The sequence below is a fragment of the Mauremys mutica genome, chromosome 7 (genome assembly GCF_020497125.1).
Source record: "Mauremys mutica isolate MM-2020 ecotype Southern chromosome 7, ASM2049712v1, whole genome shotgun sequence".
NCBI classification, from domain to species: domain Eukaryota; kingdom Metazoa; phylum Chordata; order Testudines; family Geoemydidae; genus Mauremys; species Mauremys mutica.
Genome location: NC_059078.1, coordinates 58,277,362 through 58,297,931, shown reverse-complemented (window position 1 = coordinate 58,297,931; position 20,570 = coordinate 58,277,362). Strand labels below are relative to the sequence as shown.

The 20,570-nt window shown below is 57.6% G+C and overlaps 1 protein-coding gene across 3 annotated transcripts in view; it reads right to left on the bottom strand.

Moving 5' to 3' along the window:
• Positions 1 to 240: 240 nt before the first annotated feature.
• PSD (pleckstrin and Sec7 domain containing) overlaps positions 241 to 20,570 on the bottom strand; it is a 112,782-nt gene continuing 92,452 nt past the window's right edge. For all 3 annotated transcript variants that reach the window (XM_045022677.1, XM_045022679.1, XM_045022678.1), the window contains exons 11-17: positions 9,399 to 9,442; positions 6,890 to 7,068; positions 5,396 to 5,466; positions 4,543 to 4,700; positions 3,891 to 4,035; positions 2,863 to 3,006; positions 241 to 2,233 (exon numbers count right to left, since the gene is read on the bottom strand). In XM_045022677.1, the coding sequence (XP_044878612.1) occupies positions 1,994 to 2,233; positions 2,863 to 3,006; positions 3,891 to 4,035; positions 4,543 to 4,700; positions 5,396 to 5,466; positions 6,890 to 7,068; positions 9,399 to 9,442 (981 nt within the window). In that variant the 3' untranslated portion in view covers positions 241 to 1,993. The remainder of the gene's footprint in view (positions 2,234 to 2,862; positions 3,007 to 3,890; positions 4,036 to 4,542; positions 4,701 to 5,395; positions 5,467 to 6,889; positions 7,069 to 9,398; positions 9,443 to 20,570) is intronic.

Genomic DNA, 20,570 nt, shown 5'->3' with positions numbered 1-20,570 from the left:
TGCCCCTGCCTCAGTTTCCACACCGGTTGTGGAGATATAAGGGCCTTCCCATGGACTGCCTGCACCATCACAGCATGGGTGGGAGAGGCAGTGGCCCTGTACCACTCCTGCCACTGACCTGTGACCCAGGCCAAGTCACAGTGCTTCTTTGCATGAGGCAGGATTGAGAACTTGTCTGACAGGGAGCCCTTGGCTCAGTGCTCCTAGCGCAGGGGAAGAACTGACTCCAGCCCAGCAGCTTAAGAGCAGGTTTTACTTCAGTAACTGATGGAAGAAGCTGTACAAAGATTTTTTGCAATAGACTCGAAAGAGCAGAATAAAAAGAGAGACACATTCGCAGTCGGGGCGAAGGGCAGCATCCTGCTGCCATTGACCAAGGTCCCTGGGTAGGTGCAGTCCTGTTAGCCTCTGGATTGCCTGCTGGCTGAACCTGCACCCTTGTGCTATAGCTCAGCCCTGAGCTGCAGCTGACCATGCATTGATCTAGTCCCCTGCTGGGGACAAGATCCCCTTTGCCCCCAGCCCCAGGCATGATGCTGGGATGGTCAGCTGCAGCCTGGGCCATGAATGTAACAGGTGAGCTCTTGGGCTAGAGCTCATGCTGCTCCCCTCATGGGAGAGGAGCCTCCAGTAACCAAAACAAGCTGGGGCAAAGCTTCTCTTAGCTCTGGCTTCGTTCCTAGGCTGTCCCGGCCCTTCCCTTGCTATTCTTCCAGTGGTCAGGGATGGACAAGGCCCTTTAATGCTGGAAAAAGCTTGTGAGAGGGAGGGCCTGGGTGTGATGTTCAGGGGCACCAGCTTCAGAGCTGCAGCCTCTGAGCCCTTTCAGGTGGGAGGTAGAGGAGGCAGGACTGGCATAGCCCCTCCAGCAGAGGAGCCTTCAGGTGAAGTGGCCTGCAGGCACAGGTTGAATTCCAGCTCTCAAAATAACCCTGCTCTTCCCCCCCACCATCGCCATGCCCCGAGCTAGTCCAGCTAGGCAACGGGAAAGCCACCCGTGTCGCCTGTCCACAGTGATCTGCACTACGATGAGCCGAAGGGGCACTGTGTGCTCATGAGACACACCCTGCCCCCTCGTTATGGCTTCATGGCTGAGCCAGGGCTTGCTTAGCATCCTCCTTCCCTGCACCGTACAGCTGCAGCCAGGACTGGAACGCCAGACTTGGCTGGTGGTTGTTTCCTGTGCCCCAGGGCAACACCACCTCAGCGAGGGAGGGCAGGTGGCAGCTGCTGCCTAAGGGGCACAAGCCAGTCCAGTGTCTCGAGTGGGGCTGTGCAGAACTAGCCAGCTCCTCTGCAACATAGAAAACTAGTGCTAGGCTAGCGGCTGCGGGTGGGGCTGGGCCTCCGCACCCCGCAGTCACAAAAAAACCCGCAGCAGCTCTAGGAAACAAACGCCTTGGAGGGAAAAACCTCCCTGTAAGTCAGCTCAGTCAGGTACTAAAAAGTGCAAAACTGTATCACAAAAACGTTCAAAACCGTAAGAAACCAGCAGATGGGAGGGTGGCATCACAGGAGCAGCCAGGGCTCTGCCCATCTGGCGGCTTTAAAGAAACTGGCCCTTGGGGTGGCCAGGGCTGTGGTGATGCTGTATAAAAGGGCCCCCCTTGGGTTGTCTCCCCGAGTCTGTCTGTACTAGAAACCATGGTGGGGGGCCGTGGGGCCTGAGCAGGAGAGAGCGCTGCTTTGCATTTTACACTGAAGAATTTAGCTCAGTGGTTGGTTTTTGGTTATTCCCCCCCCTCGGGAAACCTGCCCCCAGTTCCCAGGGAATTTGGGGGGGGGGTAAGTCTTGTAGTGTGAGCCCCGTGGGCAGGGGCTGGAGACGGCACTGCATGGCATCTGTTTCCAATGGTGTCGGTGGAGGGCTCTGGTTCCATGCTGAGCTGGCATGGGCTGGTGCTGGTGGCTGGGTGAGAGCTGTCAGCCCCATGGCTTGTGCCCACGAAGGATGAAGTCATGCAGAGGGCCCGGCTGGGAAGGCGCTGCCCCTCTAGGATTTCTGCAAGTTGCTGGCGGGCTGGCGGCTGCTGCGCTCCGAGATGTTGCGCTTGACCTTGGTGCCTGTGCTAGGTGGCTCCAGGTTGAGGGAGGGGCTGGAGCGGGATTTTTTGAGGCCGTCCTCCTCGCTGATGGCTGCATCGAACAGCGTGGCCTCGAAGGCCGCCAGGTCCTCGGAGCCGGCTTTCAGCTTGGCACGCAGCAGCATGGCATAGGTGCCGTAGCGCGTTTTCTGCAGGCAAGCAGAGGAGAGTGGGTGAGAGGCACTGAGTGCAGCCTCGCTGCTGGGACCTGGAGTTGGCTCTCCCCTGCCTCAGTGGGTGAAGTGGCCGGGTGCGTCTCATCAGCATTTCATACTGGCTTGAAAATGCAATGAAACTACCCACCCCCGCCTGCTAGCCAGGGCCCTGGCCCCAGCTGGGTTTGCACTGCGTCCCTACTGCTGCCTCACTGATCCCGGGGGGCGGGGAGGAGCTGGGTGCCAGCAATAGGTGCCTATGAGTCTTAGTGTTGCTTGTGCTGAGCCAATTCTCCCCCTTTGTGGGGACTGGAAGCTGGGGCAGGGAGTCGGGGGCGGGACTGAGGTATTTGGATGGTGCGAGCTGGCAGGTGGGTCTGTGTGCAGGGAAGGGAGGAGGGCTCTGGAGCAGCCCCATGGCATGTTCCCTGTTCTTACTGAGCTGTTCCCATTGCTCAGCCTGGTGGTACCCCCAGGCAGTGAGATGTCTCAGCAGCCCCTGAGCAGCAACTGGGGATGCTGATGAGCTGGCTGGAGTGGGGACGACAGGCAGAGCCAGGGAGCGGGGCCACTGCCAGCGGAAGGGCAGAGGGCTCCCCCCAGCAGGTGGGTGCCCAGCTCACCTCGAACTCCAGGTACTCCTCCTTCTGCTTCAGTTCCTCATACTCCTTGCCCTTCACCTTCTTCTCAGGCAGCGAGGAGCGATGCTCCACCAGCTCTGCCGACATGGCCTTGAACTTGGACTCGTGGCACTTCACCTGCTCCTCCTGGGGCCCAGCAGGACTGTGTTAGTGGCCGTTCCCAAGCAGGCCCTGCTTGCAGCACACACCCACCCACGCCCTGCTGGGGGAGCCCTGGCCGCACCCCACATCGCTCTTGGCCAGGACTGCAGCTGGGCACTGTACCACTTGGCTGCGGTGACTGGCATGCTGGATTAGCCTAAGGGCCCAGCCAGGCCCAGATCCTGTCTCTGAGTGTCTGGTAGTAGAACCCCTGCAGGGGGCACTTAGGGGATAACCTGCCCCAGGGAATGCTTCGCCCAACCCCCCCCAGTCCAGCTCCTGCCATGAAGGTTTAGCTCCCTTCCAAAATTAGGTTCTTTTACTAGCCTGGGACTGGGCTGAATTTCCCACCTTTTGATTTCATTCAGTGTCCCTTATTTGCATGCTATGAGCTGGGCGGAGCAGAAGCTCCTGCTCTACCTGCGCTGGACCAACCAGTCAGGATCCCTGCAGCTCTCTGTCCTTCCTCTCCTAAGGCCACAATCCCGCACTTTCCCTCCAAGAGCAGCCAGGTCCCTGCTCCTTCTCTGAGCCCCTCCTGTTACCCGCTGGAGACTGCACAGTTGCTCTGTGGTGTGGCATTATCTGTACAAAGAGGCCCAGGCTTTGAGCACAGCAGTGCGCTGAGCAGAGGTCTGCACTGAGCTGTCCCCAGGCACAGCCCGGTCCCTTTCCCGAGCTGACAGTTAGTTAATTTGCACAGCTGCTCCAACTTATTCCCTTCTACCTTACCCCTCCATGGTGCACTGTTTGGCACAGCAATGTTGAATTTCTCCTGCTGTTGTGTGTTGGCCCCTCTTCAGCTCCTCTTTAGTGCTGCTCCTGCAGCCCCCACCCCTAACACAGTGAGCTGGCTCATGCCCTGTTACCTGGGACAGTCGGGTGGTAGAGCTGGGCAGCAAGGGCCGGCTGAACTTCTTCTGGGACCCGATGGCTGCGGGGAACGGGGGAGCAGAGAACATGGCTGCCACGACGTTGATGCGTGTGATCCAGGAGTGCATCTGTTCTGTATTCCTGTGGGGAAATGCCAAAGCACTGAGCCATGGGCCCAAAGCTGCATCCTCCCTACCCGCCCCCCTCCAGGGATGGTGCCAGCCCCAAGGCTGGAGCCCTGGGAACAGAGGAAGTGCCCTACTGGAACAGGCCCTATGGGCCTCCTAGGCCAGCATCTGCCCATGGATCATGGTAATGGCAGATGGTGTATCTAACCCCAGCTAGCAGCTGGCTTCTATCGATGCGTGAGCCCTGGCCAAGTGGCAGGGGTGCTCCCTACAGTGCGGTGGGGAGGGAGGGCCTGGCAAAGGAGTGCTCCTCTCCTCACTTTGCCCGTTCTTCCAGGAGAAGCAGTCGTGGGACTGAAAAGCGGAATGCTGCCCTGGGCCCCACAGGCCCACTCCCAGCCCTGGGGGTGGTACTAGATGGGTAACGCTTGCCCAGTGCGAGGTCTGTAGCTGGTGCCCCTCAGCACCGTCTGCCTGGCCTGTGCAGCCAGGAGCTCCCGCAGTGGCCCGGGTTACTCACTGGGCCTGGAACAGGAAGACCCGCCACTCGGCTGTCCTGAGGTAGAAGACGTTCGGTCTCTTGCTGTAGTCGGATGCTCGCGTGGCTAGAGCGTGGTGGATGCTGATGGCGTTCTTCAGCTCCTCCTCTGCCAGGGGCTTCCCGGGCTTATATTCCTCCTGCAAGGCCAGGCTCCGGTTACAAATGAGTCCTGCCCCTCACAGCCTGTCTGGGCGCTGGGGTGCTGCTCGAGCAGGATGGGGGGGTGCTACAGTGCCCCTTGCCACTCCTCCTAGGAGCTCACCAGCACCAGGCACAACAGTGCTAGGGCATCAGGGCTGCTCCCAGGGCTCACATTTGGTGCATACCAACCCGCCATGAGCTGGCTGTGTCCGCGTGTTCCCCTGGGGGAGGACTGCATGTATGATTGGCCTGTGGGAGTCCATTCCTTATGCTGCTAGCCCAGTGCGGGGTCTAGCTGCTGCTGCAAGCAAACACTGCAGTCTCAGGCAGGAGGGCAGCTTGGAGGCTGGCATGTCACTCCTCCACCAGGACCCTGCCGTAACACAGTCCTACTCGGCAAGGGCCATAGCGCTAACACCTTCCTTGGAGAAGCAGCGCTGCTGCCTTTGCCGGGTATGGCTCACCCTGCCCTGGGCCAAAGGCTTATGGCTAGTGCCTGGTGTCATGGTGCTTAAATGGATGCCATGCTCTAGACAGCAGCAAGGATCCTTCCACCTGATCTGTCCCACAACCCACCAGGGTAGCGGGGGCAGGGGCAAGTCCAGCCTGGCCCCCAGGATTCGGCTGCTTGGCCTGAGTTCAAGCTCTGCCCTGGGGTCGCCAGGTGGGCGGCGATCTCGCTATACCATACCTTCTGCAGATAGAGGATCATTCCCTTCAGGATGGCGTGGAAAGTCTTCCAGCCTCTCTTTCCTCTGGGGGCTGGCAAGGGAGAGAGAAGCAGAATCAATGGAAAGTCAATGCCAAGCACGATGTGGCACAGCGTGCTCTGCCAGCATGAACGTCAGCCCACCCAGGGGACGGGCAGCTCTCCAGCGGACCTCACTCCCCAGCAGCACACCTGAGCTGTGCCCTCTGTGAGGGTCAGCAGCTGGCACTGCTGTGGGGGGAGGGTCCTGTGTGCTGCCCCCTGGGGCCAGAGGCTGCTGCCAGGCAGCCAGGACATGGTTCAGTGCTCTCCTTGCTGTGTATAACCACGGTGCTAGCCGCTCAGAGGAAGCAGAGGCAAGCAGCATTTCCTGCCAGGCACTGCTACGCCCAGCAGCAGATGCAGAAAATCCGGTCAGCTTCTAATCAGATCAAGGAGGCATCAACAGGCCTGGGATTAGGGAGGATTGGGCAGTGGAAAGGTAGCATGTTCTGCGGCTCCCAGCCAACTGGATCTCTCTGGATAGCTCTGTCACTGCAGAACTGGGTGGCTCCCTTTGCTGCCCCCACCCCCTCCCCGAGCTAGATTTAATCATCATTGCAACAAGAGAGCAGCCTGCGCCCCGTGTGACCCCCAGAGCGGGGGCTCTGGCTGCTTCCTCCCCCACCCCCCAGGGGTTCAGGCCTGATTAGCACTTTGGAAAGAGGCACAGCAAAGTCCTGTTAATGGGGGGAGAGCTGAGCTATTCACTAATGTCCCCAGCTCTCTTCCCTACCCCTGCCTCCTTCCGCACACAGCTAAGGCAGGGTGGGGGAAGGGTCTCTCCTGCAACCAGCCCTGCACCTAGCTGCCTTTCCTCCCACCCCCAGGGTGGCAATGATGTTGGCGTGCAGCATAGAAGAGAGCCATGTAGCCCCAGCACCCTCGCAGGTCAGGCCCTCAGGTCTGCTCCGCCCAGCACAGGTACCACAGCTGCTCTTGCTGAATGTGGGGTTGCCTCTGCTGCTGCTTTAATCTCTGTGGGGGTTCCCGCTGCGGGTGGCTGGGGCGGGCTCAGCTGAGACGCTGGAAGTGCATGGACAAAAATGAATACCAAATGGAGTCCTTACTCGCTGAAAGGCCCCTGTCCCCCGGGAGCGCGGCACGTGGGCGTGTGCAGGAGCTGCAGACAATGGTGCTGCGGGAAGCAGCGCTTTGGAGGGCCTGGCTTGTGTGTTTGAACGTTCAGCTGTAATTTTACATGAATGTAGCTTTCTAAATGGCCCCACTAAACGGTGGGAGGGGACTGAAGAGGGGTCAGGGCGTGAGCTGGTTCTGAGACAGGCCTTGTCCCAACCGAAGCCCCCTCGCCAAGAGGATGCAGAGTGGCACTGTATCACTCGTCCCACTGTAACCCTAGTGACTGCAAGGGAGCGGCTCCCCACTGAGAACTGGCTCTGCCCTTAGCATATCCCAGCCCCGCCCCCAGACACCTACTCTTCTTGCAGTCAGAGTCCGCATGGCTCTTGCGCACCAGCAGGCCGTACTTGTAGGTGGCGATGCTGGGGTCCTGCGAGAAGTCCAGGAAGGGGTTACTGCAGCTGCTGATGCGCTTGATGGATTTGGGGTTGGGGTCGGCCAGCTCAGAGAGGGACTTCCTCAGCTCCTCCTCATCGCTGTAGGCACAGACGTTGCAGAGGTTAGTGGCACCAGGGCTGGCCAACACGCCACCCAGCACTCTAGCCAGGCCATGCCAAATGGGGTGGGAGGGGGAGGCCATTCAAATCACCTCAGGGGAGAGAGCCCCCTCCATGCCCCAGGCCCCTTCACTGCTCTGCCAGGCTGGTGGCTCTCGCACCACGTCTCTCCCAGGTTGGGGGCTCGGTTAGGCCAGTCTAGAGCTGGGCATGGGAGCCCGCTGGCCCCTTGGCAGCCAGTGCTCAACTTTGGCTAAAGCAGGAGAACTTGCTGGCAATGGGGCCAGGCTGGGGCCTGCGGCGCAGGGAAGGGCCAGTGCCCTAAGCACTGCAGGAGGCCATCTTGGCCTTTGGTGACTGGCTCACGTCCCCCTCTGATAGTAAGGAGGGGACAGAGCCCCGGAGAGAAACTCCAGCCCTGGCTCTGACACCTTCAGGGGAGCAGGGGGGCAACACAGAGCCCTGGCCCACTGTCGGCTTGGTTGAGGAGGCATTGGGTCCCCAGGGGGGACATCATGAGCCAGCCCTGCAGATCCTTTCAGCCCCACGGGCTGGAGCGTGGGGGAGAGAGGCAGGAAGGGGAGTGCATGTGCGGGCGGGAGGCGGGCACGCTGCATGCGGAAGGCAGCCGACAGCCAGCTGGCGAGGGAGGTGGGCCCCTATTTACATGCTCGCAGCCTGTGAATCATGCTCCCTGCTGGGCTCTGGACTCCTTGGTGTCGCTCTCCCAATGCAAAGATGTGGGAGCCCAGCTCTGCCACCTCCCCTCTTCCTCACAAACACAGCACTGCTAATTAAACCCCTCAGCAGCTGCTGGCCGTCTCCATGACAGCTGCGTCGGCTCAGAACCGGGATTACGTGCGCTCCCAGCGACGCGGCTGCTGCCGGTTATGGGGATGGCAGCTGTGGGCGAGGGGCATGGCCCCTCCATTGAACTGGCTGCGTGGGCATTAGGACCCTACTCTGAGCCCCTCCCAGCCCTGGGAAAGGGGGCCATCTCCCTGTCACAGCCATGGCTCCTTGCCCCGGCCCCAATTCTATAGCCTCAGCCCGCTGCTCCCTGCTGCGCTCTGGTTCTTCCCCACCCTGGCCTCTTCCAGGCACCAGGTAAGGGGCTGGGCCACAGCCAGGGCCAGGCCACAGGCAGACTGGGCAAGAGGGGATGGCCTTGGGAACTGGCTCTGTCCAGGAGCGTGTGGTCCCCCACCCACGCAGCAAACCACCCCAAGTCCTTAGGACCAGGCCAGTTCTGCAGGTGGAAGGCCCCCACTCAGCTGCACAGACTCCCCACCCCCAGGCTGGCAGCTCTGCAAATCTCGCTCCCTAGTCTACCCCTCAGCTACACTATGCAGACTTGGCCAGGGCTACTCCCCCATTTAGCCTGGCCAAGCCTCTTTCCCCCATTATGCCCAAGCAGACCCTCAATGGCTCTCATCTTATACAGGCCTTGTCCCTCCTGGCCTGGTCCAACAGTCTGCGCTACTCTCTGCCATGAGCGACCCAGTGTAGATCCGGGCAGGGGAGGGGGAAATCCCACTGCCCCCCAACACATGGTCGGCTCACAATCCGCCTAGCCTACCTCCCAGCTACACTGGTGGATGGCGGGGCTATTCCACCACCCTGGTTAAAGCTGTGTGAATCCTGCCTCAGCTACTCCCCCACGCTGCTGCCTGCAGAGATCCTACTCCACCCCTCAGGCCTGCCCAGATCCTGCCCAGGTTATTTCCCTCTTTGGGCCTTCCTGGCTCTCCCCAGTCCCTGAGCTAGTCCTCCCAGCTGTTAGCTGGGCCTAGTCTGACTTGCTTTGCTATACAGCTTCCAGCTGCGTGAAAAGTTGGGACCCTTCCTATCCCCGCTTTGGACAGCCCAAATCTAGTCTATGTTCAATTCCCCCCATTGCTTTTTGTTGCCCTATCGGGCCCCTCTGTACATTACTCCTGTTCCCAGGCAGCAAGCTCGCCAGCACACGCAGCAGCTGCGCTCTTCCTCACCTAGGCCGTAGCCAGAGCCCCGAGAGCTCACGCAGAATCTTCTCATGGACTTTGCAGGGCTCTGGCCCCTCTAGGAGGCAATCTGCCCTCTAGGTCACACCTGCCCCCGCCCCACCCAAACGGCTGGCCTGGCCCGCAGGGAGAGGTGGGGATGGTTTGGAGCCTATGAGCAAAGCTATGAGGAGCGAAACTAGTGGCTGAAGGATTCATCTGATGGGGGCCATGTATCCACACTGCATGGAGCTCTCGGGCCAGAGCCCCCGCAAGCCCCATCTAGCCAGTGAGAGAGACTGGCCCATAGCCGGGGGCGCTACTCACATGGCCCACTGCAACTTCTCATTCTTGATGGAGCTGTACAGAGCCTGGGGAGACAAGAGAACAACAGTCAGTGGCGCCAATGCTTGCCACGCTACCCTGAGTGGGGCTTGTCGCTCCCTCCCCACTGGCACCTACAGGGGTGGGGCAGTCGAGGGTAAGTGTGGGTGCCTCCCTGAGGCTAGAAGGGGGACGGGTGAGGATGAGGGAGTTGTGTGTTTTCTTCACAAGCCAAAGCAGCTGCATTGCCCTCCCGAATGTGTGGGACAGAGCAGTGCCCGTGACATGCTGGGACCCGCCGATGGGAAGCGGGGAGGTGGAGTGGGAAGCTCCCTGCCTGGAACCGGGGTGTAAGGAGGGATGGGCAGCTCTGAGGCTCAGGCCAGAAGCAGGGCTGTGAATGAGGGAGTGCTGGAGAGGCCCTGGGCATCTCTGTGAAAGTTGGGGACCAGCAAAGGGACAAGTGGGGCCAGGCCAAGCGAGGAGTGGGCAGAAATCCCATCCAGCAGCAAGGGTGAGCTGTGGAAGGCTAGGAAAAGGAAGGCAGCTGCCATTGGACAAGCACAGGGTGCAAACAGAACGGGAAAGCTGGGGACAGCCTGCACCTCAGCACCTCTCTCTGGACAGCAGGGAAAACTGTACATTGAATAAATCCAGCAGCCGCAAGTTGGGGAGGAGAAAACAGTGGTGAGCCGAGGGTCTGTAACACCTTCTCCGCACCGCAGGGTGGTCTAATAAAGGGGTTACACACAGGGGCTGGTAGGCAACATGGACTTGGGAGTAAACAAAATCTCTGGGGAAAATGCAGCTAGTGAAGCCGCCTGAATCCCCCTGGGAAGGGCCCTGGCAAAGGGGCCTGGAGAGCGGGAGATGGAAAGAAGAGGTACATGCAGCAGGCTCAGAAGCAGGGGGAAGCAACAGTGCACTACAGGGATGGATCATGCACACTGGCCACACCTCCTTTTTGTAAGCCACACCCACTGCTTGGCCCCTCACCAGAGTGGGGTGTGCTGCTGCTGTGTTCCTAGTGCTCCGTGAGCAGTGACAGAGTCTCACACACACACACGAGTTTCAGGGGAACAGGTACCTTCTCCTTGGCTGCCCCGCCCATGTTACTGCTAGGGTAGCACCTACTGATCAGGCCTGGGTGCCATGCCAGATTTTGCCACTGACTCACTATGTAGACAGCTCTCTTCCCCTGCACAGCCCCATCTGTACCATGGTGCACTGACCTACTTGGGAGGGTGGCGGTGAGGCCTAATTAATGTTTTGCGAGCGCTTTGAAGATGAAAACCACTACAGATGTGCCAAGGCCGACTCCACTGGGCTTTCCCTCCTCCTCGTGGCTTGCGTTCTTCTGAAAACTCGCTGGCCCAGATGTTCAAAGTTCAGGGCTCACACTCGCATGCACGTCCCTGGGCAGACCTATGCGAGTAGCCGTACGGGACACTGATATCACGGCAGCACCCCGAGGCCCCAATCAGGACTGCAACCCCTATTGCACTAGGCATTGTACAAGCAGGAAAGATCCAAACCCTGCCCTGCCGGCATTATGGCCAACCCCAGTCCTGAGCCAGGCCTCCATAAATACTCAGCTTGGACACTCATATATGCACATGGCCAGTGCAGTGCACACCGCCCGCATGCACCATAGCGAGGGAGGCCCTTTGGGGCAGAGACTGTCTCTCTGTTCTGTGCTTTAACACACAGCACAATGGGGTCCTGGGCTGTGATGGGGGTTCCCGGGTGCTACTGCAATGCAAATTATGACTCTCATGACAGTTGGGGCAACAAAGGCTCCTTGTGGCCTTGCAGGTCCTGCACCTTTTCTGGTACCCCTACCCACAGATTTTGGGCTGTGCAGTAATGCCTACTTGGGCTGTGACAGCCTCCCAGCTCCTGCCCTGAGCCTGGTGGGGCCTCGGCAGGACTTCAGGAGCTCACTAAGTTGTGGCAGGCCTAGGGGGAGGGATGACTCACCCCCACTCTCTGAGTCAGCCGTGAATTAATGCCCCTGAATGGTGTTGGGGAAGGCACCGTGATGCTGTTGTTCAGATGTGCGTGTTAAAGAGCCGAGTGCACTTTCTGCGCAGTATGGATGTGAATGTTGGGGCCAAATTCCAGTCTGGGTAGCTAACATTCTGCCTCCCTAAACTTCACTTCTGGTCCCAACTCTTCGGGAGCATTGCTGATGAAGAATGCGTGCTGGTGTCTGCATTTCACTGGGAATGACACACTTCATAAACAGAGAGATTCATTTATACAGGGCCAAAGCTTCAAGTCCTCCTTCAGTTTTTACTCAGGTTCAAGCCCCCTGATTCAGCCAGCATCTGGACTATGTAAAATCTGAGTATGGATTTCAGGGTTTGGGCTAATGGTTGGGAGCCTTGGGGCTGAACGGCTCTACAGAAAAGTATGTAATTGTTCTGCCAGCCCATCTTCACACAGCCTGAACATCAGACACCATTCAGCCAGCCATTTATAATGTGGAGGGAGAACAGACAGAGTTGCACTACCATGGGAAGGTACCTGGAATACTTGTCTGGGGCTTTGTCCCCATTGGCATCCTTGCGGGGCTAGGCCAAAGCCAGCCCTGCCCAAGCAAGGTGCACTGAGCTCACAGAAGTTCATCTAGGAAGCCCAGGCTTGAAGTCCATTATTTACTGACCAATGGATTTGCTGGTGAAATCAATGCAGGTTTGATTTTTTTGGAGGAGGTAAGAAGCCACCCCCATCGCACCTCTGAGAGAAGCTCTGTGTAGACAGAGAATTGAACCCAGCCTCGGTAGGAAAGGCATTCCCCGAGAAGAGACTAGGATCATGTTCATATGGACCTGGGCCCAACCACCCTCAGTGCTGTAGAAAAGTTCAGATCTGGTCACACCCTTTGCAGCTCTGGCTCATGCCTATTATCAAGTGATTGAGAAGCTGAGGGACACTAAGCAGCCATCTGCTGGAATTTCAGTAGCAAGACAACTAAAGGAGTGCAAGATACAGAGCCAGACTCAAGGAGGAGAATCTAGTCATAGAGGGGCAGGGAGAAGCAGACCTAGCTATCGAAGGAGAAGAGCTGATGGCAATGAATCTGCCATAGGTAAGGAGGGGAAAGGCACTTCGTCCAGTGTTGCAGTATTGAGTTGAGAGATGCTAAAAACTCTGGAGAGAAACAACTAAGAGATTTGGAAAAAGCACAAAAAGGAGACCAGGAGTACAGCAGGTGCCTGCAAAGCTCCATACAAGGTGTAGGGAATTGTAACATGGGCAAGAAAGGTGCACTGAGAGGGAGTGGAATGCAAACTCAGGTGGTTGATGGCAGAGCAATGCCGAGAGATCGCATGTGCCTCAAGTGACGGAGGAAGTGAGATACATATCAACTAACCAGGAAGCATTCTGGGTAAATTCATCCAGCTGGAGATTTGAAATGTCTTGGAGATGACTGGGGATGCTCTGACCACAGCCTTCTAAAGGGCTGATGAGAGGACTTCTGCTCCAGGAGAGGCAGCAAAGCAACAGCTGTGCCCTGAAAACTCAGAACAAGATGGACATGTGCACAGCTCTGGAGAACAGCCCAGCAGAGCTGAATTGTGCAACAGTCGGGGCTCCAGGACAGTCTGTGAACACTTCAAAGGACTAACAGCTTTGTGGATTCAGAAGGAACGGCTCTGTTACATACACTGCATGCATCACAAGGAGCTGCTGAGCCGGAGTAAGTGCATGACAGGGGAGGCGTGGCAGCCTGGTGAACTGGGCTGGAGAAGACCAGGAGCTCTGCAAGTAGAGAGGATGGAAAGGCATACAGCATCGCCATCCCATGCAATTAGGGAACATTAACAAACAGGAGTGCTTGGGACACCAGGACAGGAATATAGAGTTTTTCACCTCCACTGAAATCCTGCCATTACTAGAATAAAAGCTGCCCCCAGCTGACAGCTGCCTGGTGTCCAGTAGGAAATGAATCTGGGGGGTCTCAGTCCAACCCCAAAGATTTGTGGTGGACCACAACTGGTGTCCTAGTTTCCCTGCTCTCCCAGTGTGTCCTGCTGCCTGTCTGTACATTCTTTCAAGCAAGGATTTGGGCAGGGCTGAGCCCATTGCTGGGGCTTCAAGAATCACTCCTAACTCCCCTTGTTGGCTGCCTCAGCAGAGGACAAGAGACTGAACTCCCAGCCCATGCCTCGGGGGGAGAGGGGGACAGTCCCTTCAGGGAAGAGATGGCAGGGGCGAAACTTGCCTTGTGGCTATCCAGGCTGTACCTGTTCTGGGGATAGACTGAGGGCTCCAGTCCAGCTCTAAACTCCTCCACAAAAGGAAGTTTTTGGTGGTGCTGGCCCTTTAACTGGTTGGGGCCTCAAGGTTCTTGCCTCCTGGCAGGTGCTATTAATCAGAGCCCAGGCTGAATTCTGCTTTGCTTTGTGCCCTAGATGGAAGGGGAGTGTGTGATGAGAGGGAGAGAGGACGTGCTGCTGTGCGTATAAACAGGGCACTGCTGGTTATTGGCTCACATTTGTCTTTGCCTTGCCCCTGCAGTGATGGATAAATCCATGCCTTGTGGCTATAGGGAGTTGTGGCATCGGTATAGGGTATGAGCTCACTGCAGCAGCAGGCAGAGGGGGAATGTGGGCTGGGAGGGGGACAGCTCTTACCCTGACACACATACAGGGAGAGAATCTGACTGTCCTGCCCCCCGGTTTCCTCCTACTGCTATCACTGGCCCACAACTGTGGGAAGCTTTTCTGCTGCAAGTGCCCTAGGGTAAAGCCATCCATGCACAGGAACAGAGAGTTCCTGCACAGCTCTCTCAGCCACAAATCTCAGCATGCTTTACATTTTACGGACAGGGAACTGGTCCCACCACAGGGTGCAAGCAGAGAGGGGCACTGAAACCAGGGCTTCAATTCCTCCACCAGACACTTGGCTAGTGCAGGAATCAATGCAGCTGAAAGAGAGAATTAACCCCTTCCTGGGCCTAGAAGATTGGTTACATAGGTCTCCTACTCGGAGAAGGCTCAAATAGCCTATGGTTTAGTGTGATGGTGTCTGAGCTCAGGAACATGCCACAGGTTTCTGAGCCTTTTTGGGGCCAGAGCCCTATGGGACCATCAGCATCCCTAACAATCAAAGCCATGGCCTATTTTGCAAAGGAGATGTCACAGCGACACAGCACCCTCCCTGCAAAGATTCCTCTTGGTCTCTGTACCCAGGGGCATCTCACGATGAGAGCTCAACCCTGGGCTTTTCCCATCTCCACCTTCACAAAGACCTGAGCTCAGCCATGGGCTACATTGCAAGGTGCCTCCCTAAGCTACCAAGAGCCCTTTGCATGCTGTCCTTGGCTTGGCTAAGCTGAAGAGAACTGCAGTATTGGTTCAGTGTGAGCCACCCTCTGTCCAGAGATTTGGGGGGGTGGGAGGCCTCTCTCATCTCTACCTGCCACGGCCAGTCAGCTCTCTTCTTGACACCCCTCATTCCACCTCCAGTCCATTCCCTTATTCATGTTCACTGGGAGGCCTTGCACATGCTATACAATAATGCTCTGCTGGTGTGAGAAATCCTGGCTCTTCTCTGCAGCAGCTGGGGAACCACCAACCCTATTCCAAGCTTGTTTCCCTTCTGCTCCCCATGCTACTGGCATCTCAGTGGGGGGAAATACATTCTTCCTCCACCCCATGTGATCATACATGGGTACACACGTATGCAGCAGATGTGTGTAAATGTGGCTTGGGACAGCATGCATGATCCCATCCTGCCACACTTCATCCCCCTCCCCTCCGTGTCATGAGGTGTCCATGGTTCCCAACCTGCACTGGCTGCAATGCTAGCTGTCATACCAGCATCAGCTTTTGAAGAGGGCTAGGAGTTGCATCCCCATCCCAATGCTCCCAGGACCCTTCCCCTTCTAGTGCCTTGATCCTGCAGGCTGCAACATCAGCAGCGTGTAGGAGGCAAAGAGCGGTGGATTTCTGTGCCAGGTGGCCCTAGTGCGTGGTTACATCTCAGTGTGTCACAACGTGACGCGGATGCAGCCTGCCCCAATGCTGTGTTGTGCTATGACGGGATGTGTCATTGCTAGGCCATGCTCATGGTGGGATCTCCCCCTCTTCTTCCCCTCCCTGGGCTCAGCTTGGCACTATTCTGGGGGTCTTCTCCTGAGGCTGATGCTTTGTAGGAAGACTTCTCCCCCTGCTGCTGTCTTTGACAAGGGGCAGTGCCTCTTTGCTCCTCCTCACCCAGCATGCCCTTCTATCAGAGTCCCAGACTAAACTCAAAGGAGCACATCCTAAGCGGGTGTAAATTGGGCTAGCTCCACTGAAATCAATGCTGATTTACATCAGGCAAGCACCTGGCCCCAAATCTCCCTCTCTGCCTCTAGCAGGCTAAGGAAACCTACCCACCTTTCCAGAACAAATTACAGGTTGCACAGGAACCTGACCCCCCCCCTCATCCTGTTGAGCCCATGGTGGGCTCTCTCCCCATTCTTCCTGCCACATGGGGGTCCTGATTGGCGTGATGCACCTGGGTCTAAGACTAAGACTGGAGGGGCCGTCCTGCGTATCCTGGCCCTGATCCTGCTTGCAGGGTGTTTTAAAGAGAAGGTGGTTGTCAAGCCAGTGTGAGGCTGCACACAGTGGTGCAATGTCACACTGTCGTTACATAGAGCCACGGGACTGGCACTGCCAGGAGGCCAGGCCTGGATCCCAAACCCCCGTCTCTGCAGAACGTGGGCGAGCGGGTTTTGAAGTGCACCCCGCGCCTTTCTGTTTCCAACTGCAGCCACTGGGGAGGCCCCCCAGCCTGCGCGGGAAGGGAGTTGAAAAGAAAGGCGAGTCCCAAGAGGCCGACTCAGATTTAAGGAAGACCGGAGCTTTCATCTGATGGTGGCACAGAACTGCCCCTAGGTTAGATCGGCTCCAGCGCTGCAGGCTGGGCATTGCTGTCAAGTCTGGGGATCATTAAAACCCTGTTGTGTCCCTCTTCCACCAAGCAAGGGTGAGTGCGCTCTTGGCTCCTCGCTGCCTGCCCTGCGCACACCCCGCTGTGTAGCCGGCTGGGGCTGAGCGCAGGGGGCTGTCCGGGTGCGCTGGGTGCGAGCGCACGGCGATGGGTGTGTGGCTGTGATGGAGGGGCGCACACAGGACCGAAGCGCGCGCACCTTTCTCCCGGGGGAGGGGGGACACAGACAAGTCTGAGCTGCCGTTTCCAGGGGGTTCAAGCTTTCTCTGCCCCCGGGTGGGGAGCGGGCCCCCGCCGCCAACCCCCGCCCGACGGCGGCCCCCACCCCAGCCCGAACTCTCCCCCGGGAGCCGGCGGCGGCCCGTGCCCCCAGCCCTTACCGGTTTCTTCTTCCTGCGGCTCTGCAGGCGGCTGACCACCAGGTCGGTGTAGAGCACGGGCTTGAGCGTGCGGGAGCGCTGGGGCCAGCCGTAGCAGAAGGTCTCCATGCCCCGGTAATTCCGGCCGTAGCGCACGGAGCACATGGAGCGGGACCGCATGCGCCCCGCGCTGCTGTTGATGCTGTTCACGCCGATCATCTTGCCGGCCGCGATGGGCCCCGGGCAACCGGCCGGCGCGGGGCTGGGCTCGCCGGCAGCCTGTTGAAGCGGCCCTGGCTGCGCGCCGCCAAGGAGCGCGCTCCGTGCCGCAGCCGCAGGCCGTGCGCGCAATGGCGAGGGCGCTCGGCTGGCAGGGGAGCGCAATTCCCTCGCAGCAGCCAGCCAATGGCTCCCCGGCCAGGCGCTGGGGCGGGGGGAGCCGGCACGCTCAGGGACGCAGCGAGCTAGCAACGGAGGGGCCCCGGCAGCGGGGAAAGGGGAGCGCAGCCAGCCGAGGGTGGGGAGAGGAGACGGGCAACGGGGGAGCGTCAGAGGAATGAGAAGGGAGGGGGCAGATACGGGGAGCGCGGGGAGAGGGAGGAGGCTGGAGGAGAGGGAGTGTTGGGGGAATGGGACTGAGAGAGAGGAGGGTGGAAGAGATGGAGGGGTCAGGAAGGGCAGGGGGGGAGCGCACCCCGTCCCCCAAAGTAGTGAGGACCGTGAGGGGCTGGAGGAGAGGAAGGAGGCTAGAAGCCAGAGAGCAGTGGCAGAAAAGGGGTAAAGGCTGGGGGCAGGGGATGTCTGAACAAAGGAGACGATGGGGCTGGAGAGGAGGAGGAGGGCAGGGAAAAGCTGGAGCGAATGGACACGTCCTGTTAGGCTACAAGGCCAGGCCCCCTGGTGAAGCCAGATGGCACAAGTCAGGGAGGTGCCACGCACCAGAAGTGGCTGCACACCAGGGGTGGGAGAGGTGCCCCCAAGCTGGAAAGTGCCGTATCCTTTCGGATGAACGGCTCTAGGAATGGGGTTGTCCTTTCTCAGAGCGGTGCAGCTGGTGTCTAAGTCCTGGCCCGAAACCCTGTGATTGCAGGGGTTTGTGGAGGCCTGGAATTTTCACAGGGTCTTATATGTGGAGTAATGCCTCCTGTTTCTGGGTGTCTCTCTCCAGGGAGGGCGTTCAGCAAGCCTGGCACTCACCCCCCGTGATCAGAGCCAGTGAGGATTGTCATCATGCTGTCCAAGCTTCACAGTGCCACTTCAGAGAGAAGATGCCATCAGAGGCAGGGCCATTATCCATGACCCTGACACGCTCCACTCTTAAAGGTCAGGCCTTAAGACACGTGGGCAGGCCCTTGTGTACCCAAGGGCTTGGACGTGATGCATTGGTGGCTGACGATGAGCTCGAGCCAGCAGCAGCCAGGCACTTCAGGCTGCCCCTGCCCTGGCTGCTCGGTTCAGCTGGCCCTGCTGCTCTTCTCATACTGCTGCTCCATGCAGAGATTAGCCAGCGTTTGCTGCCAAAGATGGTGCCTGGTGCACTGACCATGGCAGTGGCCACAGTGGGTCCAATCATAAGTACTTACACTAGGATTCTCAAAGGGAGTGTGCCACTCGACTCCCATGGAATTTCAACGGGAGTTAAGCCGTTAACTCCCCCAGGCGCCTCTGAAAATCCCTCCTTAACTTCTGTGGGGAAGGGGGGTTAGCCACACCAGCCTGAAACAGGCACTGGCAAAGGCTATGGAGTGTGTCCCTTCTCACCCAGAGAGAGGGATGGGATCAGGAGAAGATGGGGAGACCCAGGTTGGCAGATGTAACCAGGGATTTTTGCCAGGCTTAACTTGAGATGCCTTAAAAGGGCATCTGCTGAGCAGTGAAAACCAGGCACTAGTCACTTGGACGTCCTGGCCAGAGCCCTTATGCAATACTATACAGGGCATGTCTAGCCATACTTTTTGTATAGCACCAGTTACTGTGATATCTAGACACTAAAATATATTGACCAAAAAAGGGCATAACATTCCAACTCAGTGCAAGCACCACGCCTCCTTTCCTAGGGTTCAGTCACTTGCCTTGACCTTTCTATTATACAGATACATGGTGTCAACTCCTGTCATCGCTGAGATCAGTACTGGCCTTTGCTCACAAGGGCCGCAGGCGAAAACATTCTCATCACATCTAGAAGGGCGGTCTGTCGTTTAGCCAGCACTGACCACAGCCCTGGGTCTCATACCATCTGGGTCTCATTTCTGTACCTCCAAGGAGGATAATCGCAGTCCCACCATGGAGCTCACAGCTTCTGCTCCTAGCCTGCACTGCTAAACAAGCTTACTCAGCAACAACCAGCCTCATGTTCTCTTCTCTCTACCTGCATGCCATGCTACCATTGGCGTTGATCTCACAAGCCCAGCAGGGTGAGGACAAGCCTAGGGATAACGAAGGCTGTTCCCTGAAGGTGGGTGGTGATTTAGTGTGTGTGTGGGGGGGTGTCCTTTTGAGTCAGCACTAAATCAGTGCTTCAGCTACATTACTGCTGGCTGGCTTCCAGGTGAGACGTAAGACTGAAGCCCTTGTCACTGAGTCCTAGGTCCTCAAAGGTATTTGGGTGCCTAACTCCCATGGCACTAGGCTCTATTTCTTGGCCAACTACATATTTGAGCAAACACGTTCTGGCTCCTTCAATCCCCCTGCAGTTTTAATTGGCTAAGGTACTCTGCTTCACTTCCTGCCCTAAACTGTTGTTGTGGTTAAACAGCTGCCACATTCCACCCCAGAGGGGCTGCAATTCAGTGGTGGGTGAAGTGATTCATTTTAAATATAGAGAGAAATACAGCAAGCAGGAGAGTGTTTGGGGATCCAGCTCTTTGGCAGAACCCCTACACACAGGCACAATATCAGGAGCTAGAACTTGTCATGTCTCTCTTCTGCTCTCAGCGGCTTGTATAGGGGGCATATGACAGGCTCCTGGGCCTCTCTGGATCCATTGTGAGAACTGACTTAACCAGACTGGAGGGATCAAGGAAATGGCTCTGATAGCCCATTAGGACGCCTGTAATGCTGAAGGGATTATACAGGCTCTTGGGAATTCTATGCTGGAAAGCTTCAGGTTGGGGCTGACAGCCAGAGCAGGGCAGGGAATCCAAAATACATGAGCCCAGTCCAACAGAGCCCAAGCAGCACCCCCTAACCCACTGGAGACCTTAGGAACAGTGAACAAAACACTGCAAATGGCTGCACCAGCTGTGTCCCTCGATTAGCGAAAGGCTTCTGCCATGTTTCTGCGCAGGAGCCAGTGCTCCCATAGCCGAGGGTCACTTACACATTACCACGAACACGCCCTGGGGGGTAGAGCTTTTCAGCTGCATGTTGCAGATGAGGAAACAAGCACAGAGGGCCTAAAGGCCATATTTCACCATCGGTGTCATGCAGGCAAGTGCCATTGATTTCAGTGTGTGCTGAGCGCATGTAGCCAAGGTGACTGGGCTCAGGCCTGCGTCCAGCTGCCTGCACGCAAAGGGAGCAGGGAATCTGCCCAGCATAGGGGGGCATGCCTGGGATAGGAGCATAGCCAGGGCATTTCTGCACTCCATCAATCCCAAGCAGGCAGATGGCCCCATGGGGCCATAGCCAGCTGGGCACACTTCAGAGCAGCTGCCAGCTTCCTATCTAGCTACAAAGAACTCCCCATCTCAGTTGGACAGAAGAGGTACTTGGCACAATTGACCACACGACCACCCTTCCTCCCACGGTAAGGAAAACTAACAAGCAAGAGGCATGGGGAACATTGGTGAGCTGGCTGAACCACTGGCGAAGGGATAGGAAATAGATGTAATAAAGAGCAGCTACTCCTTGTGCAGAGATGCTA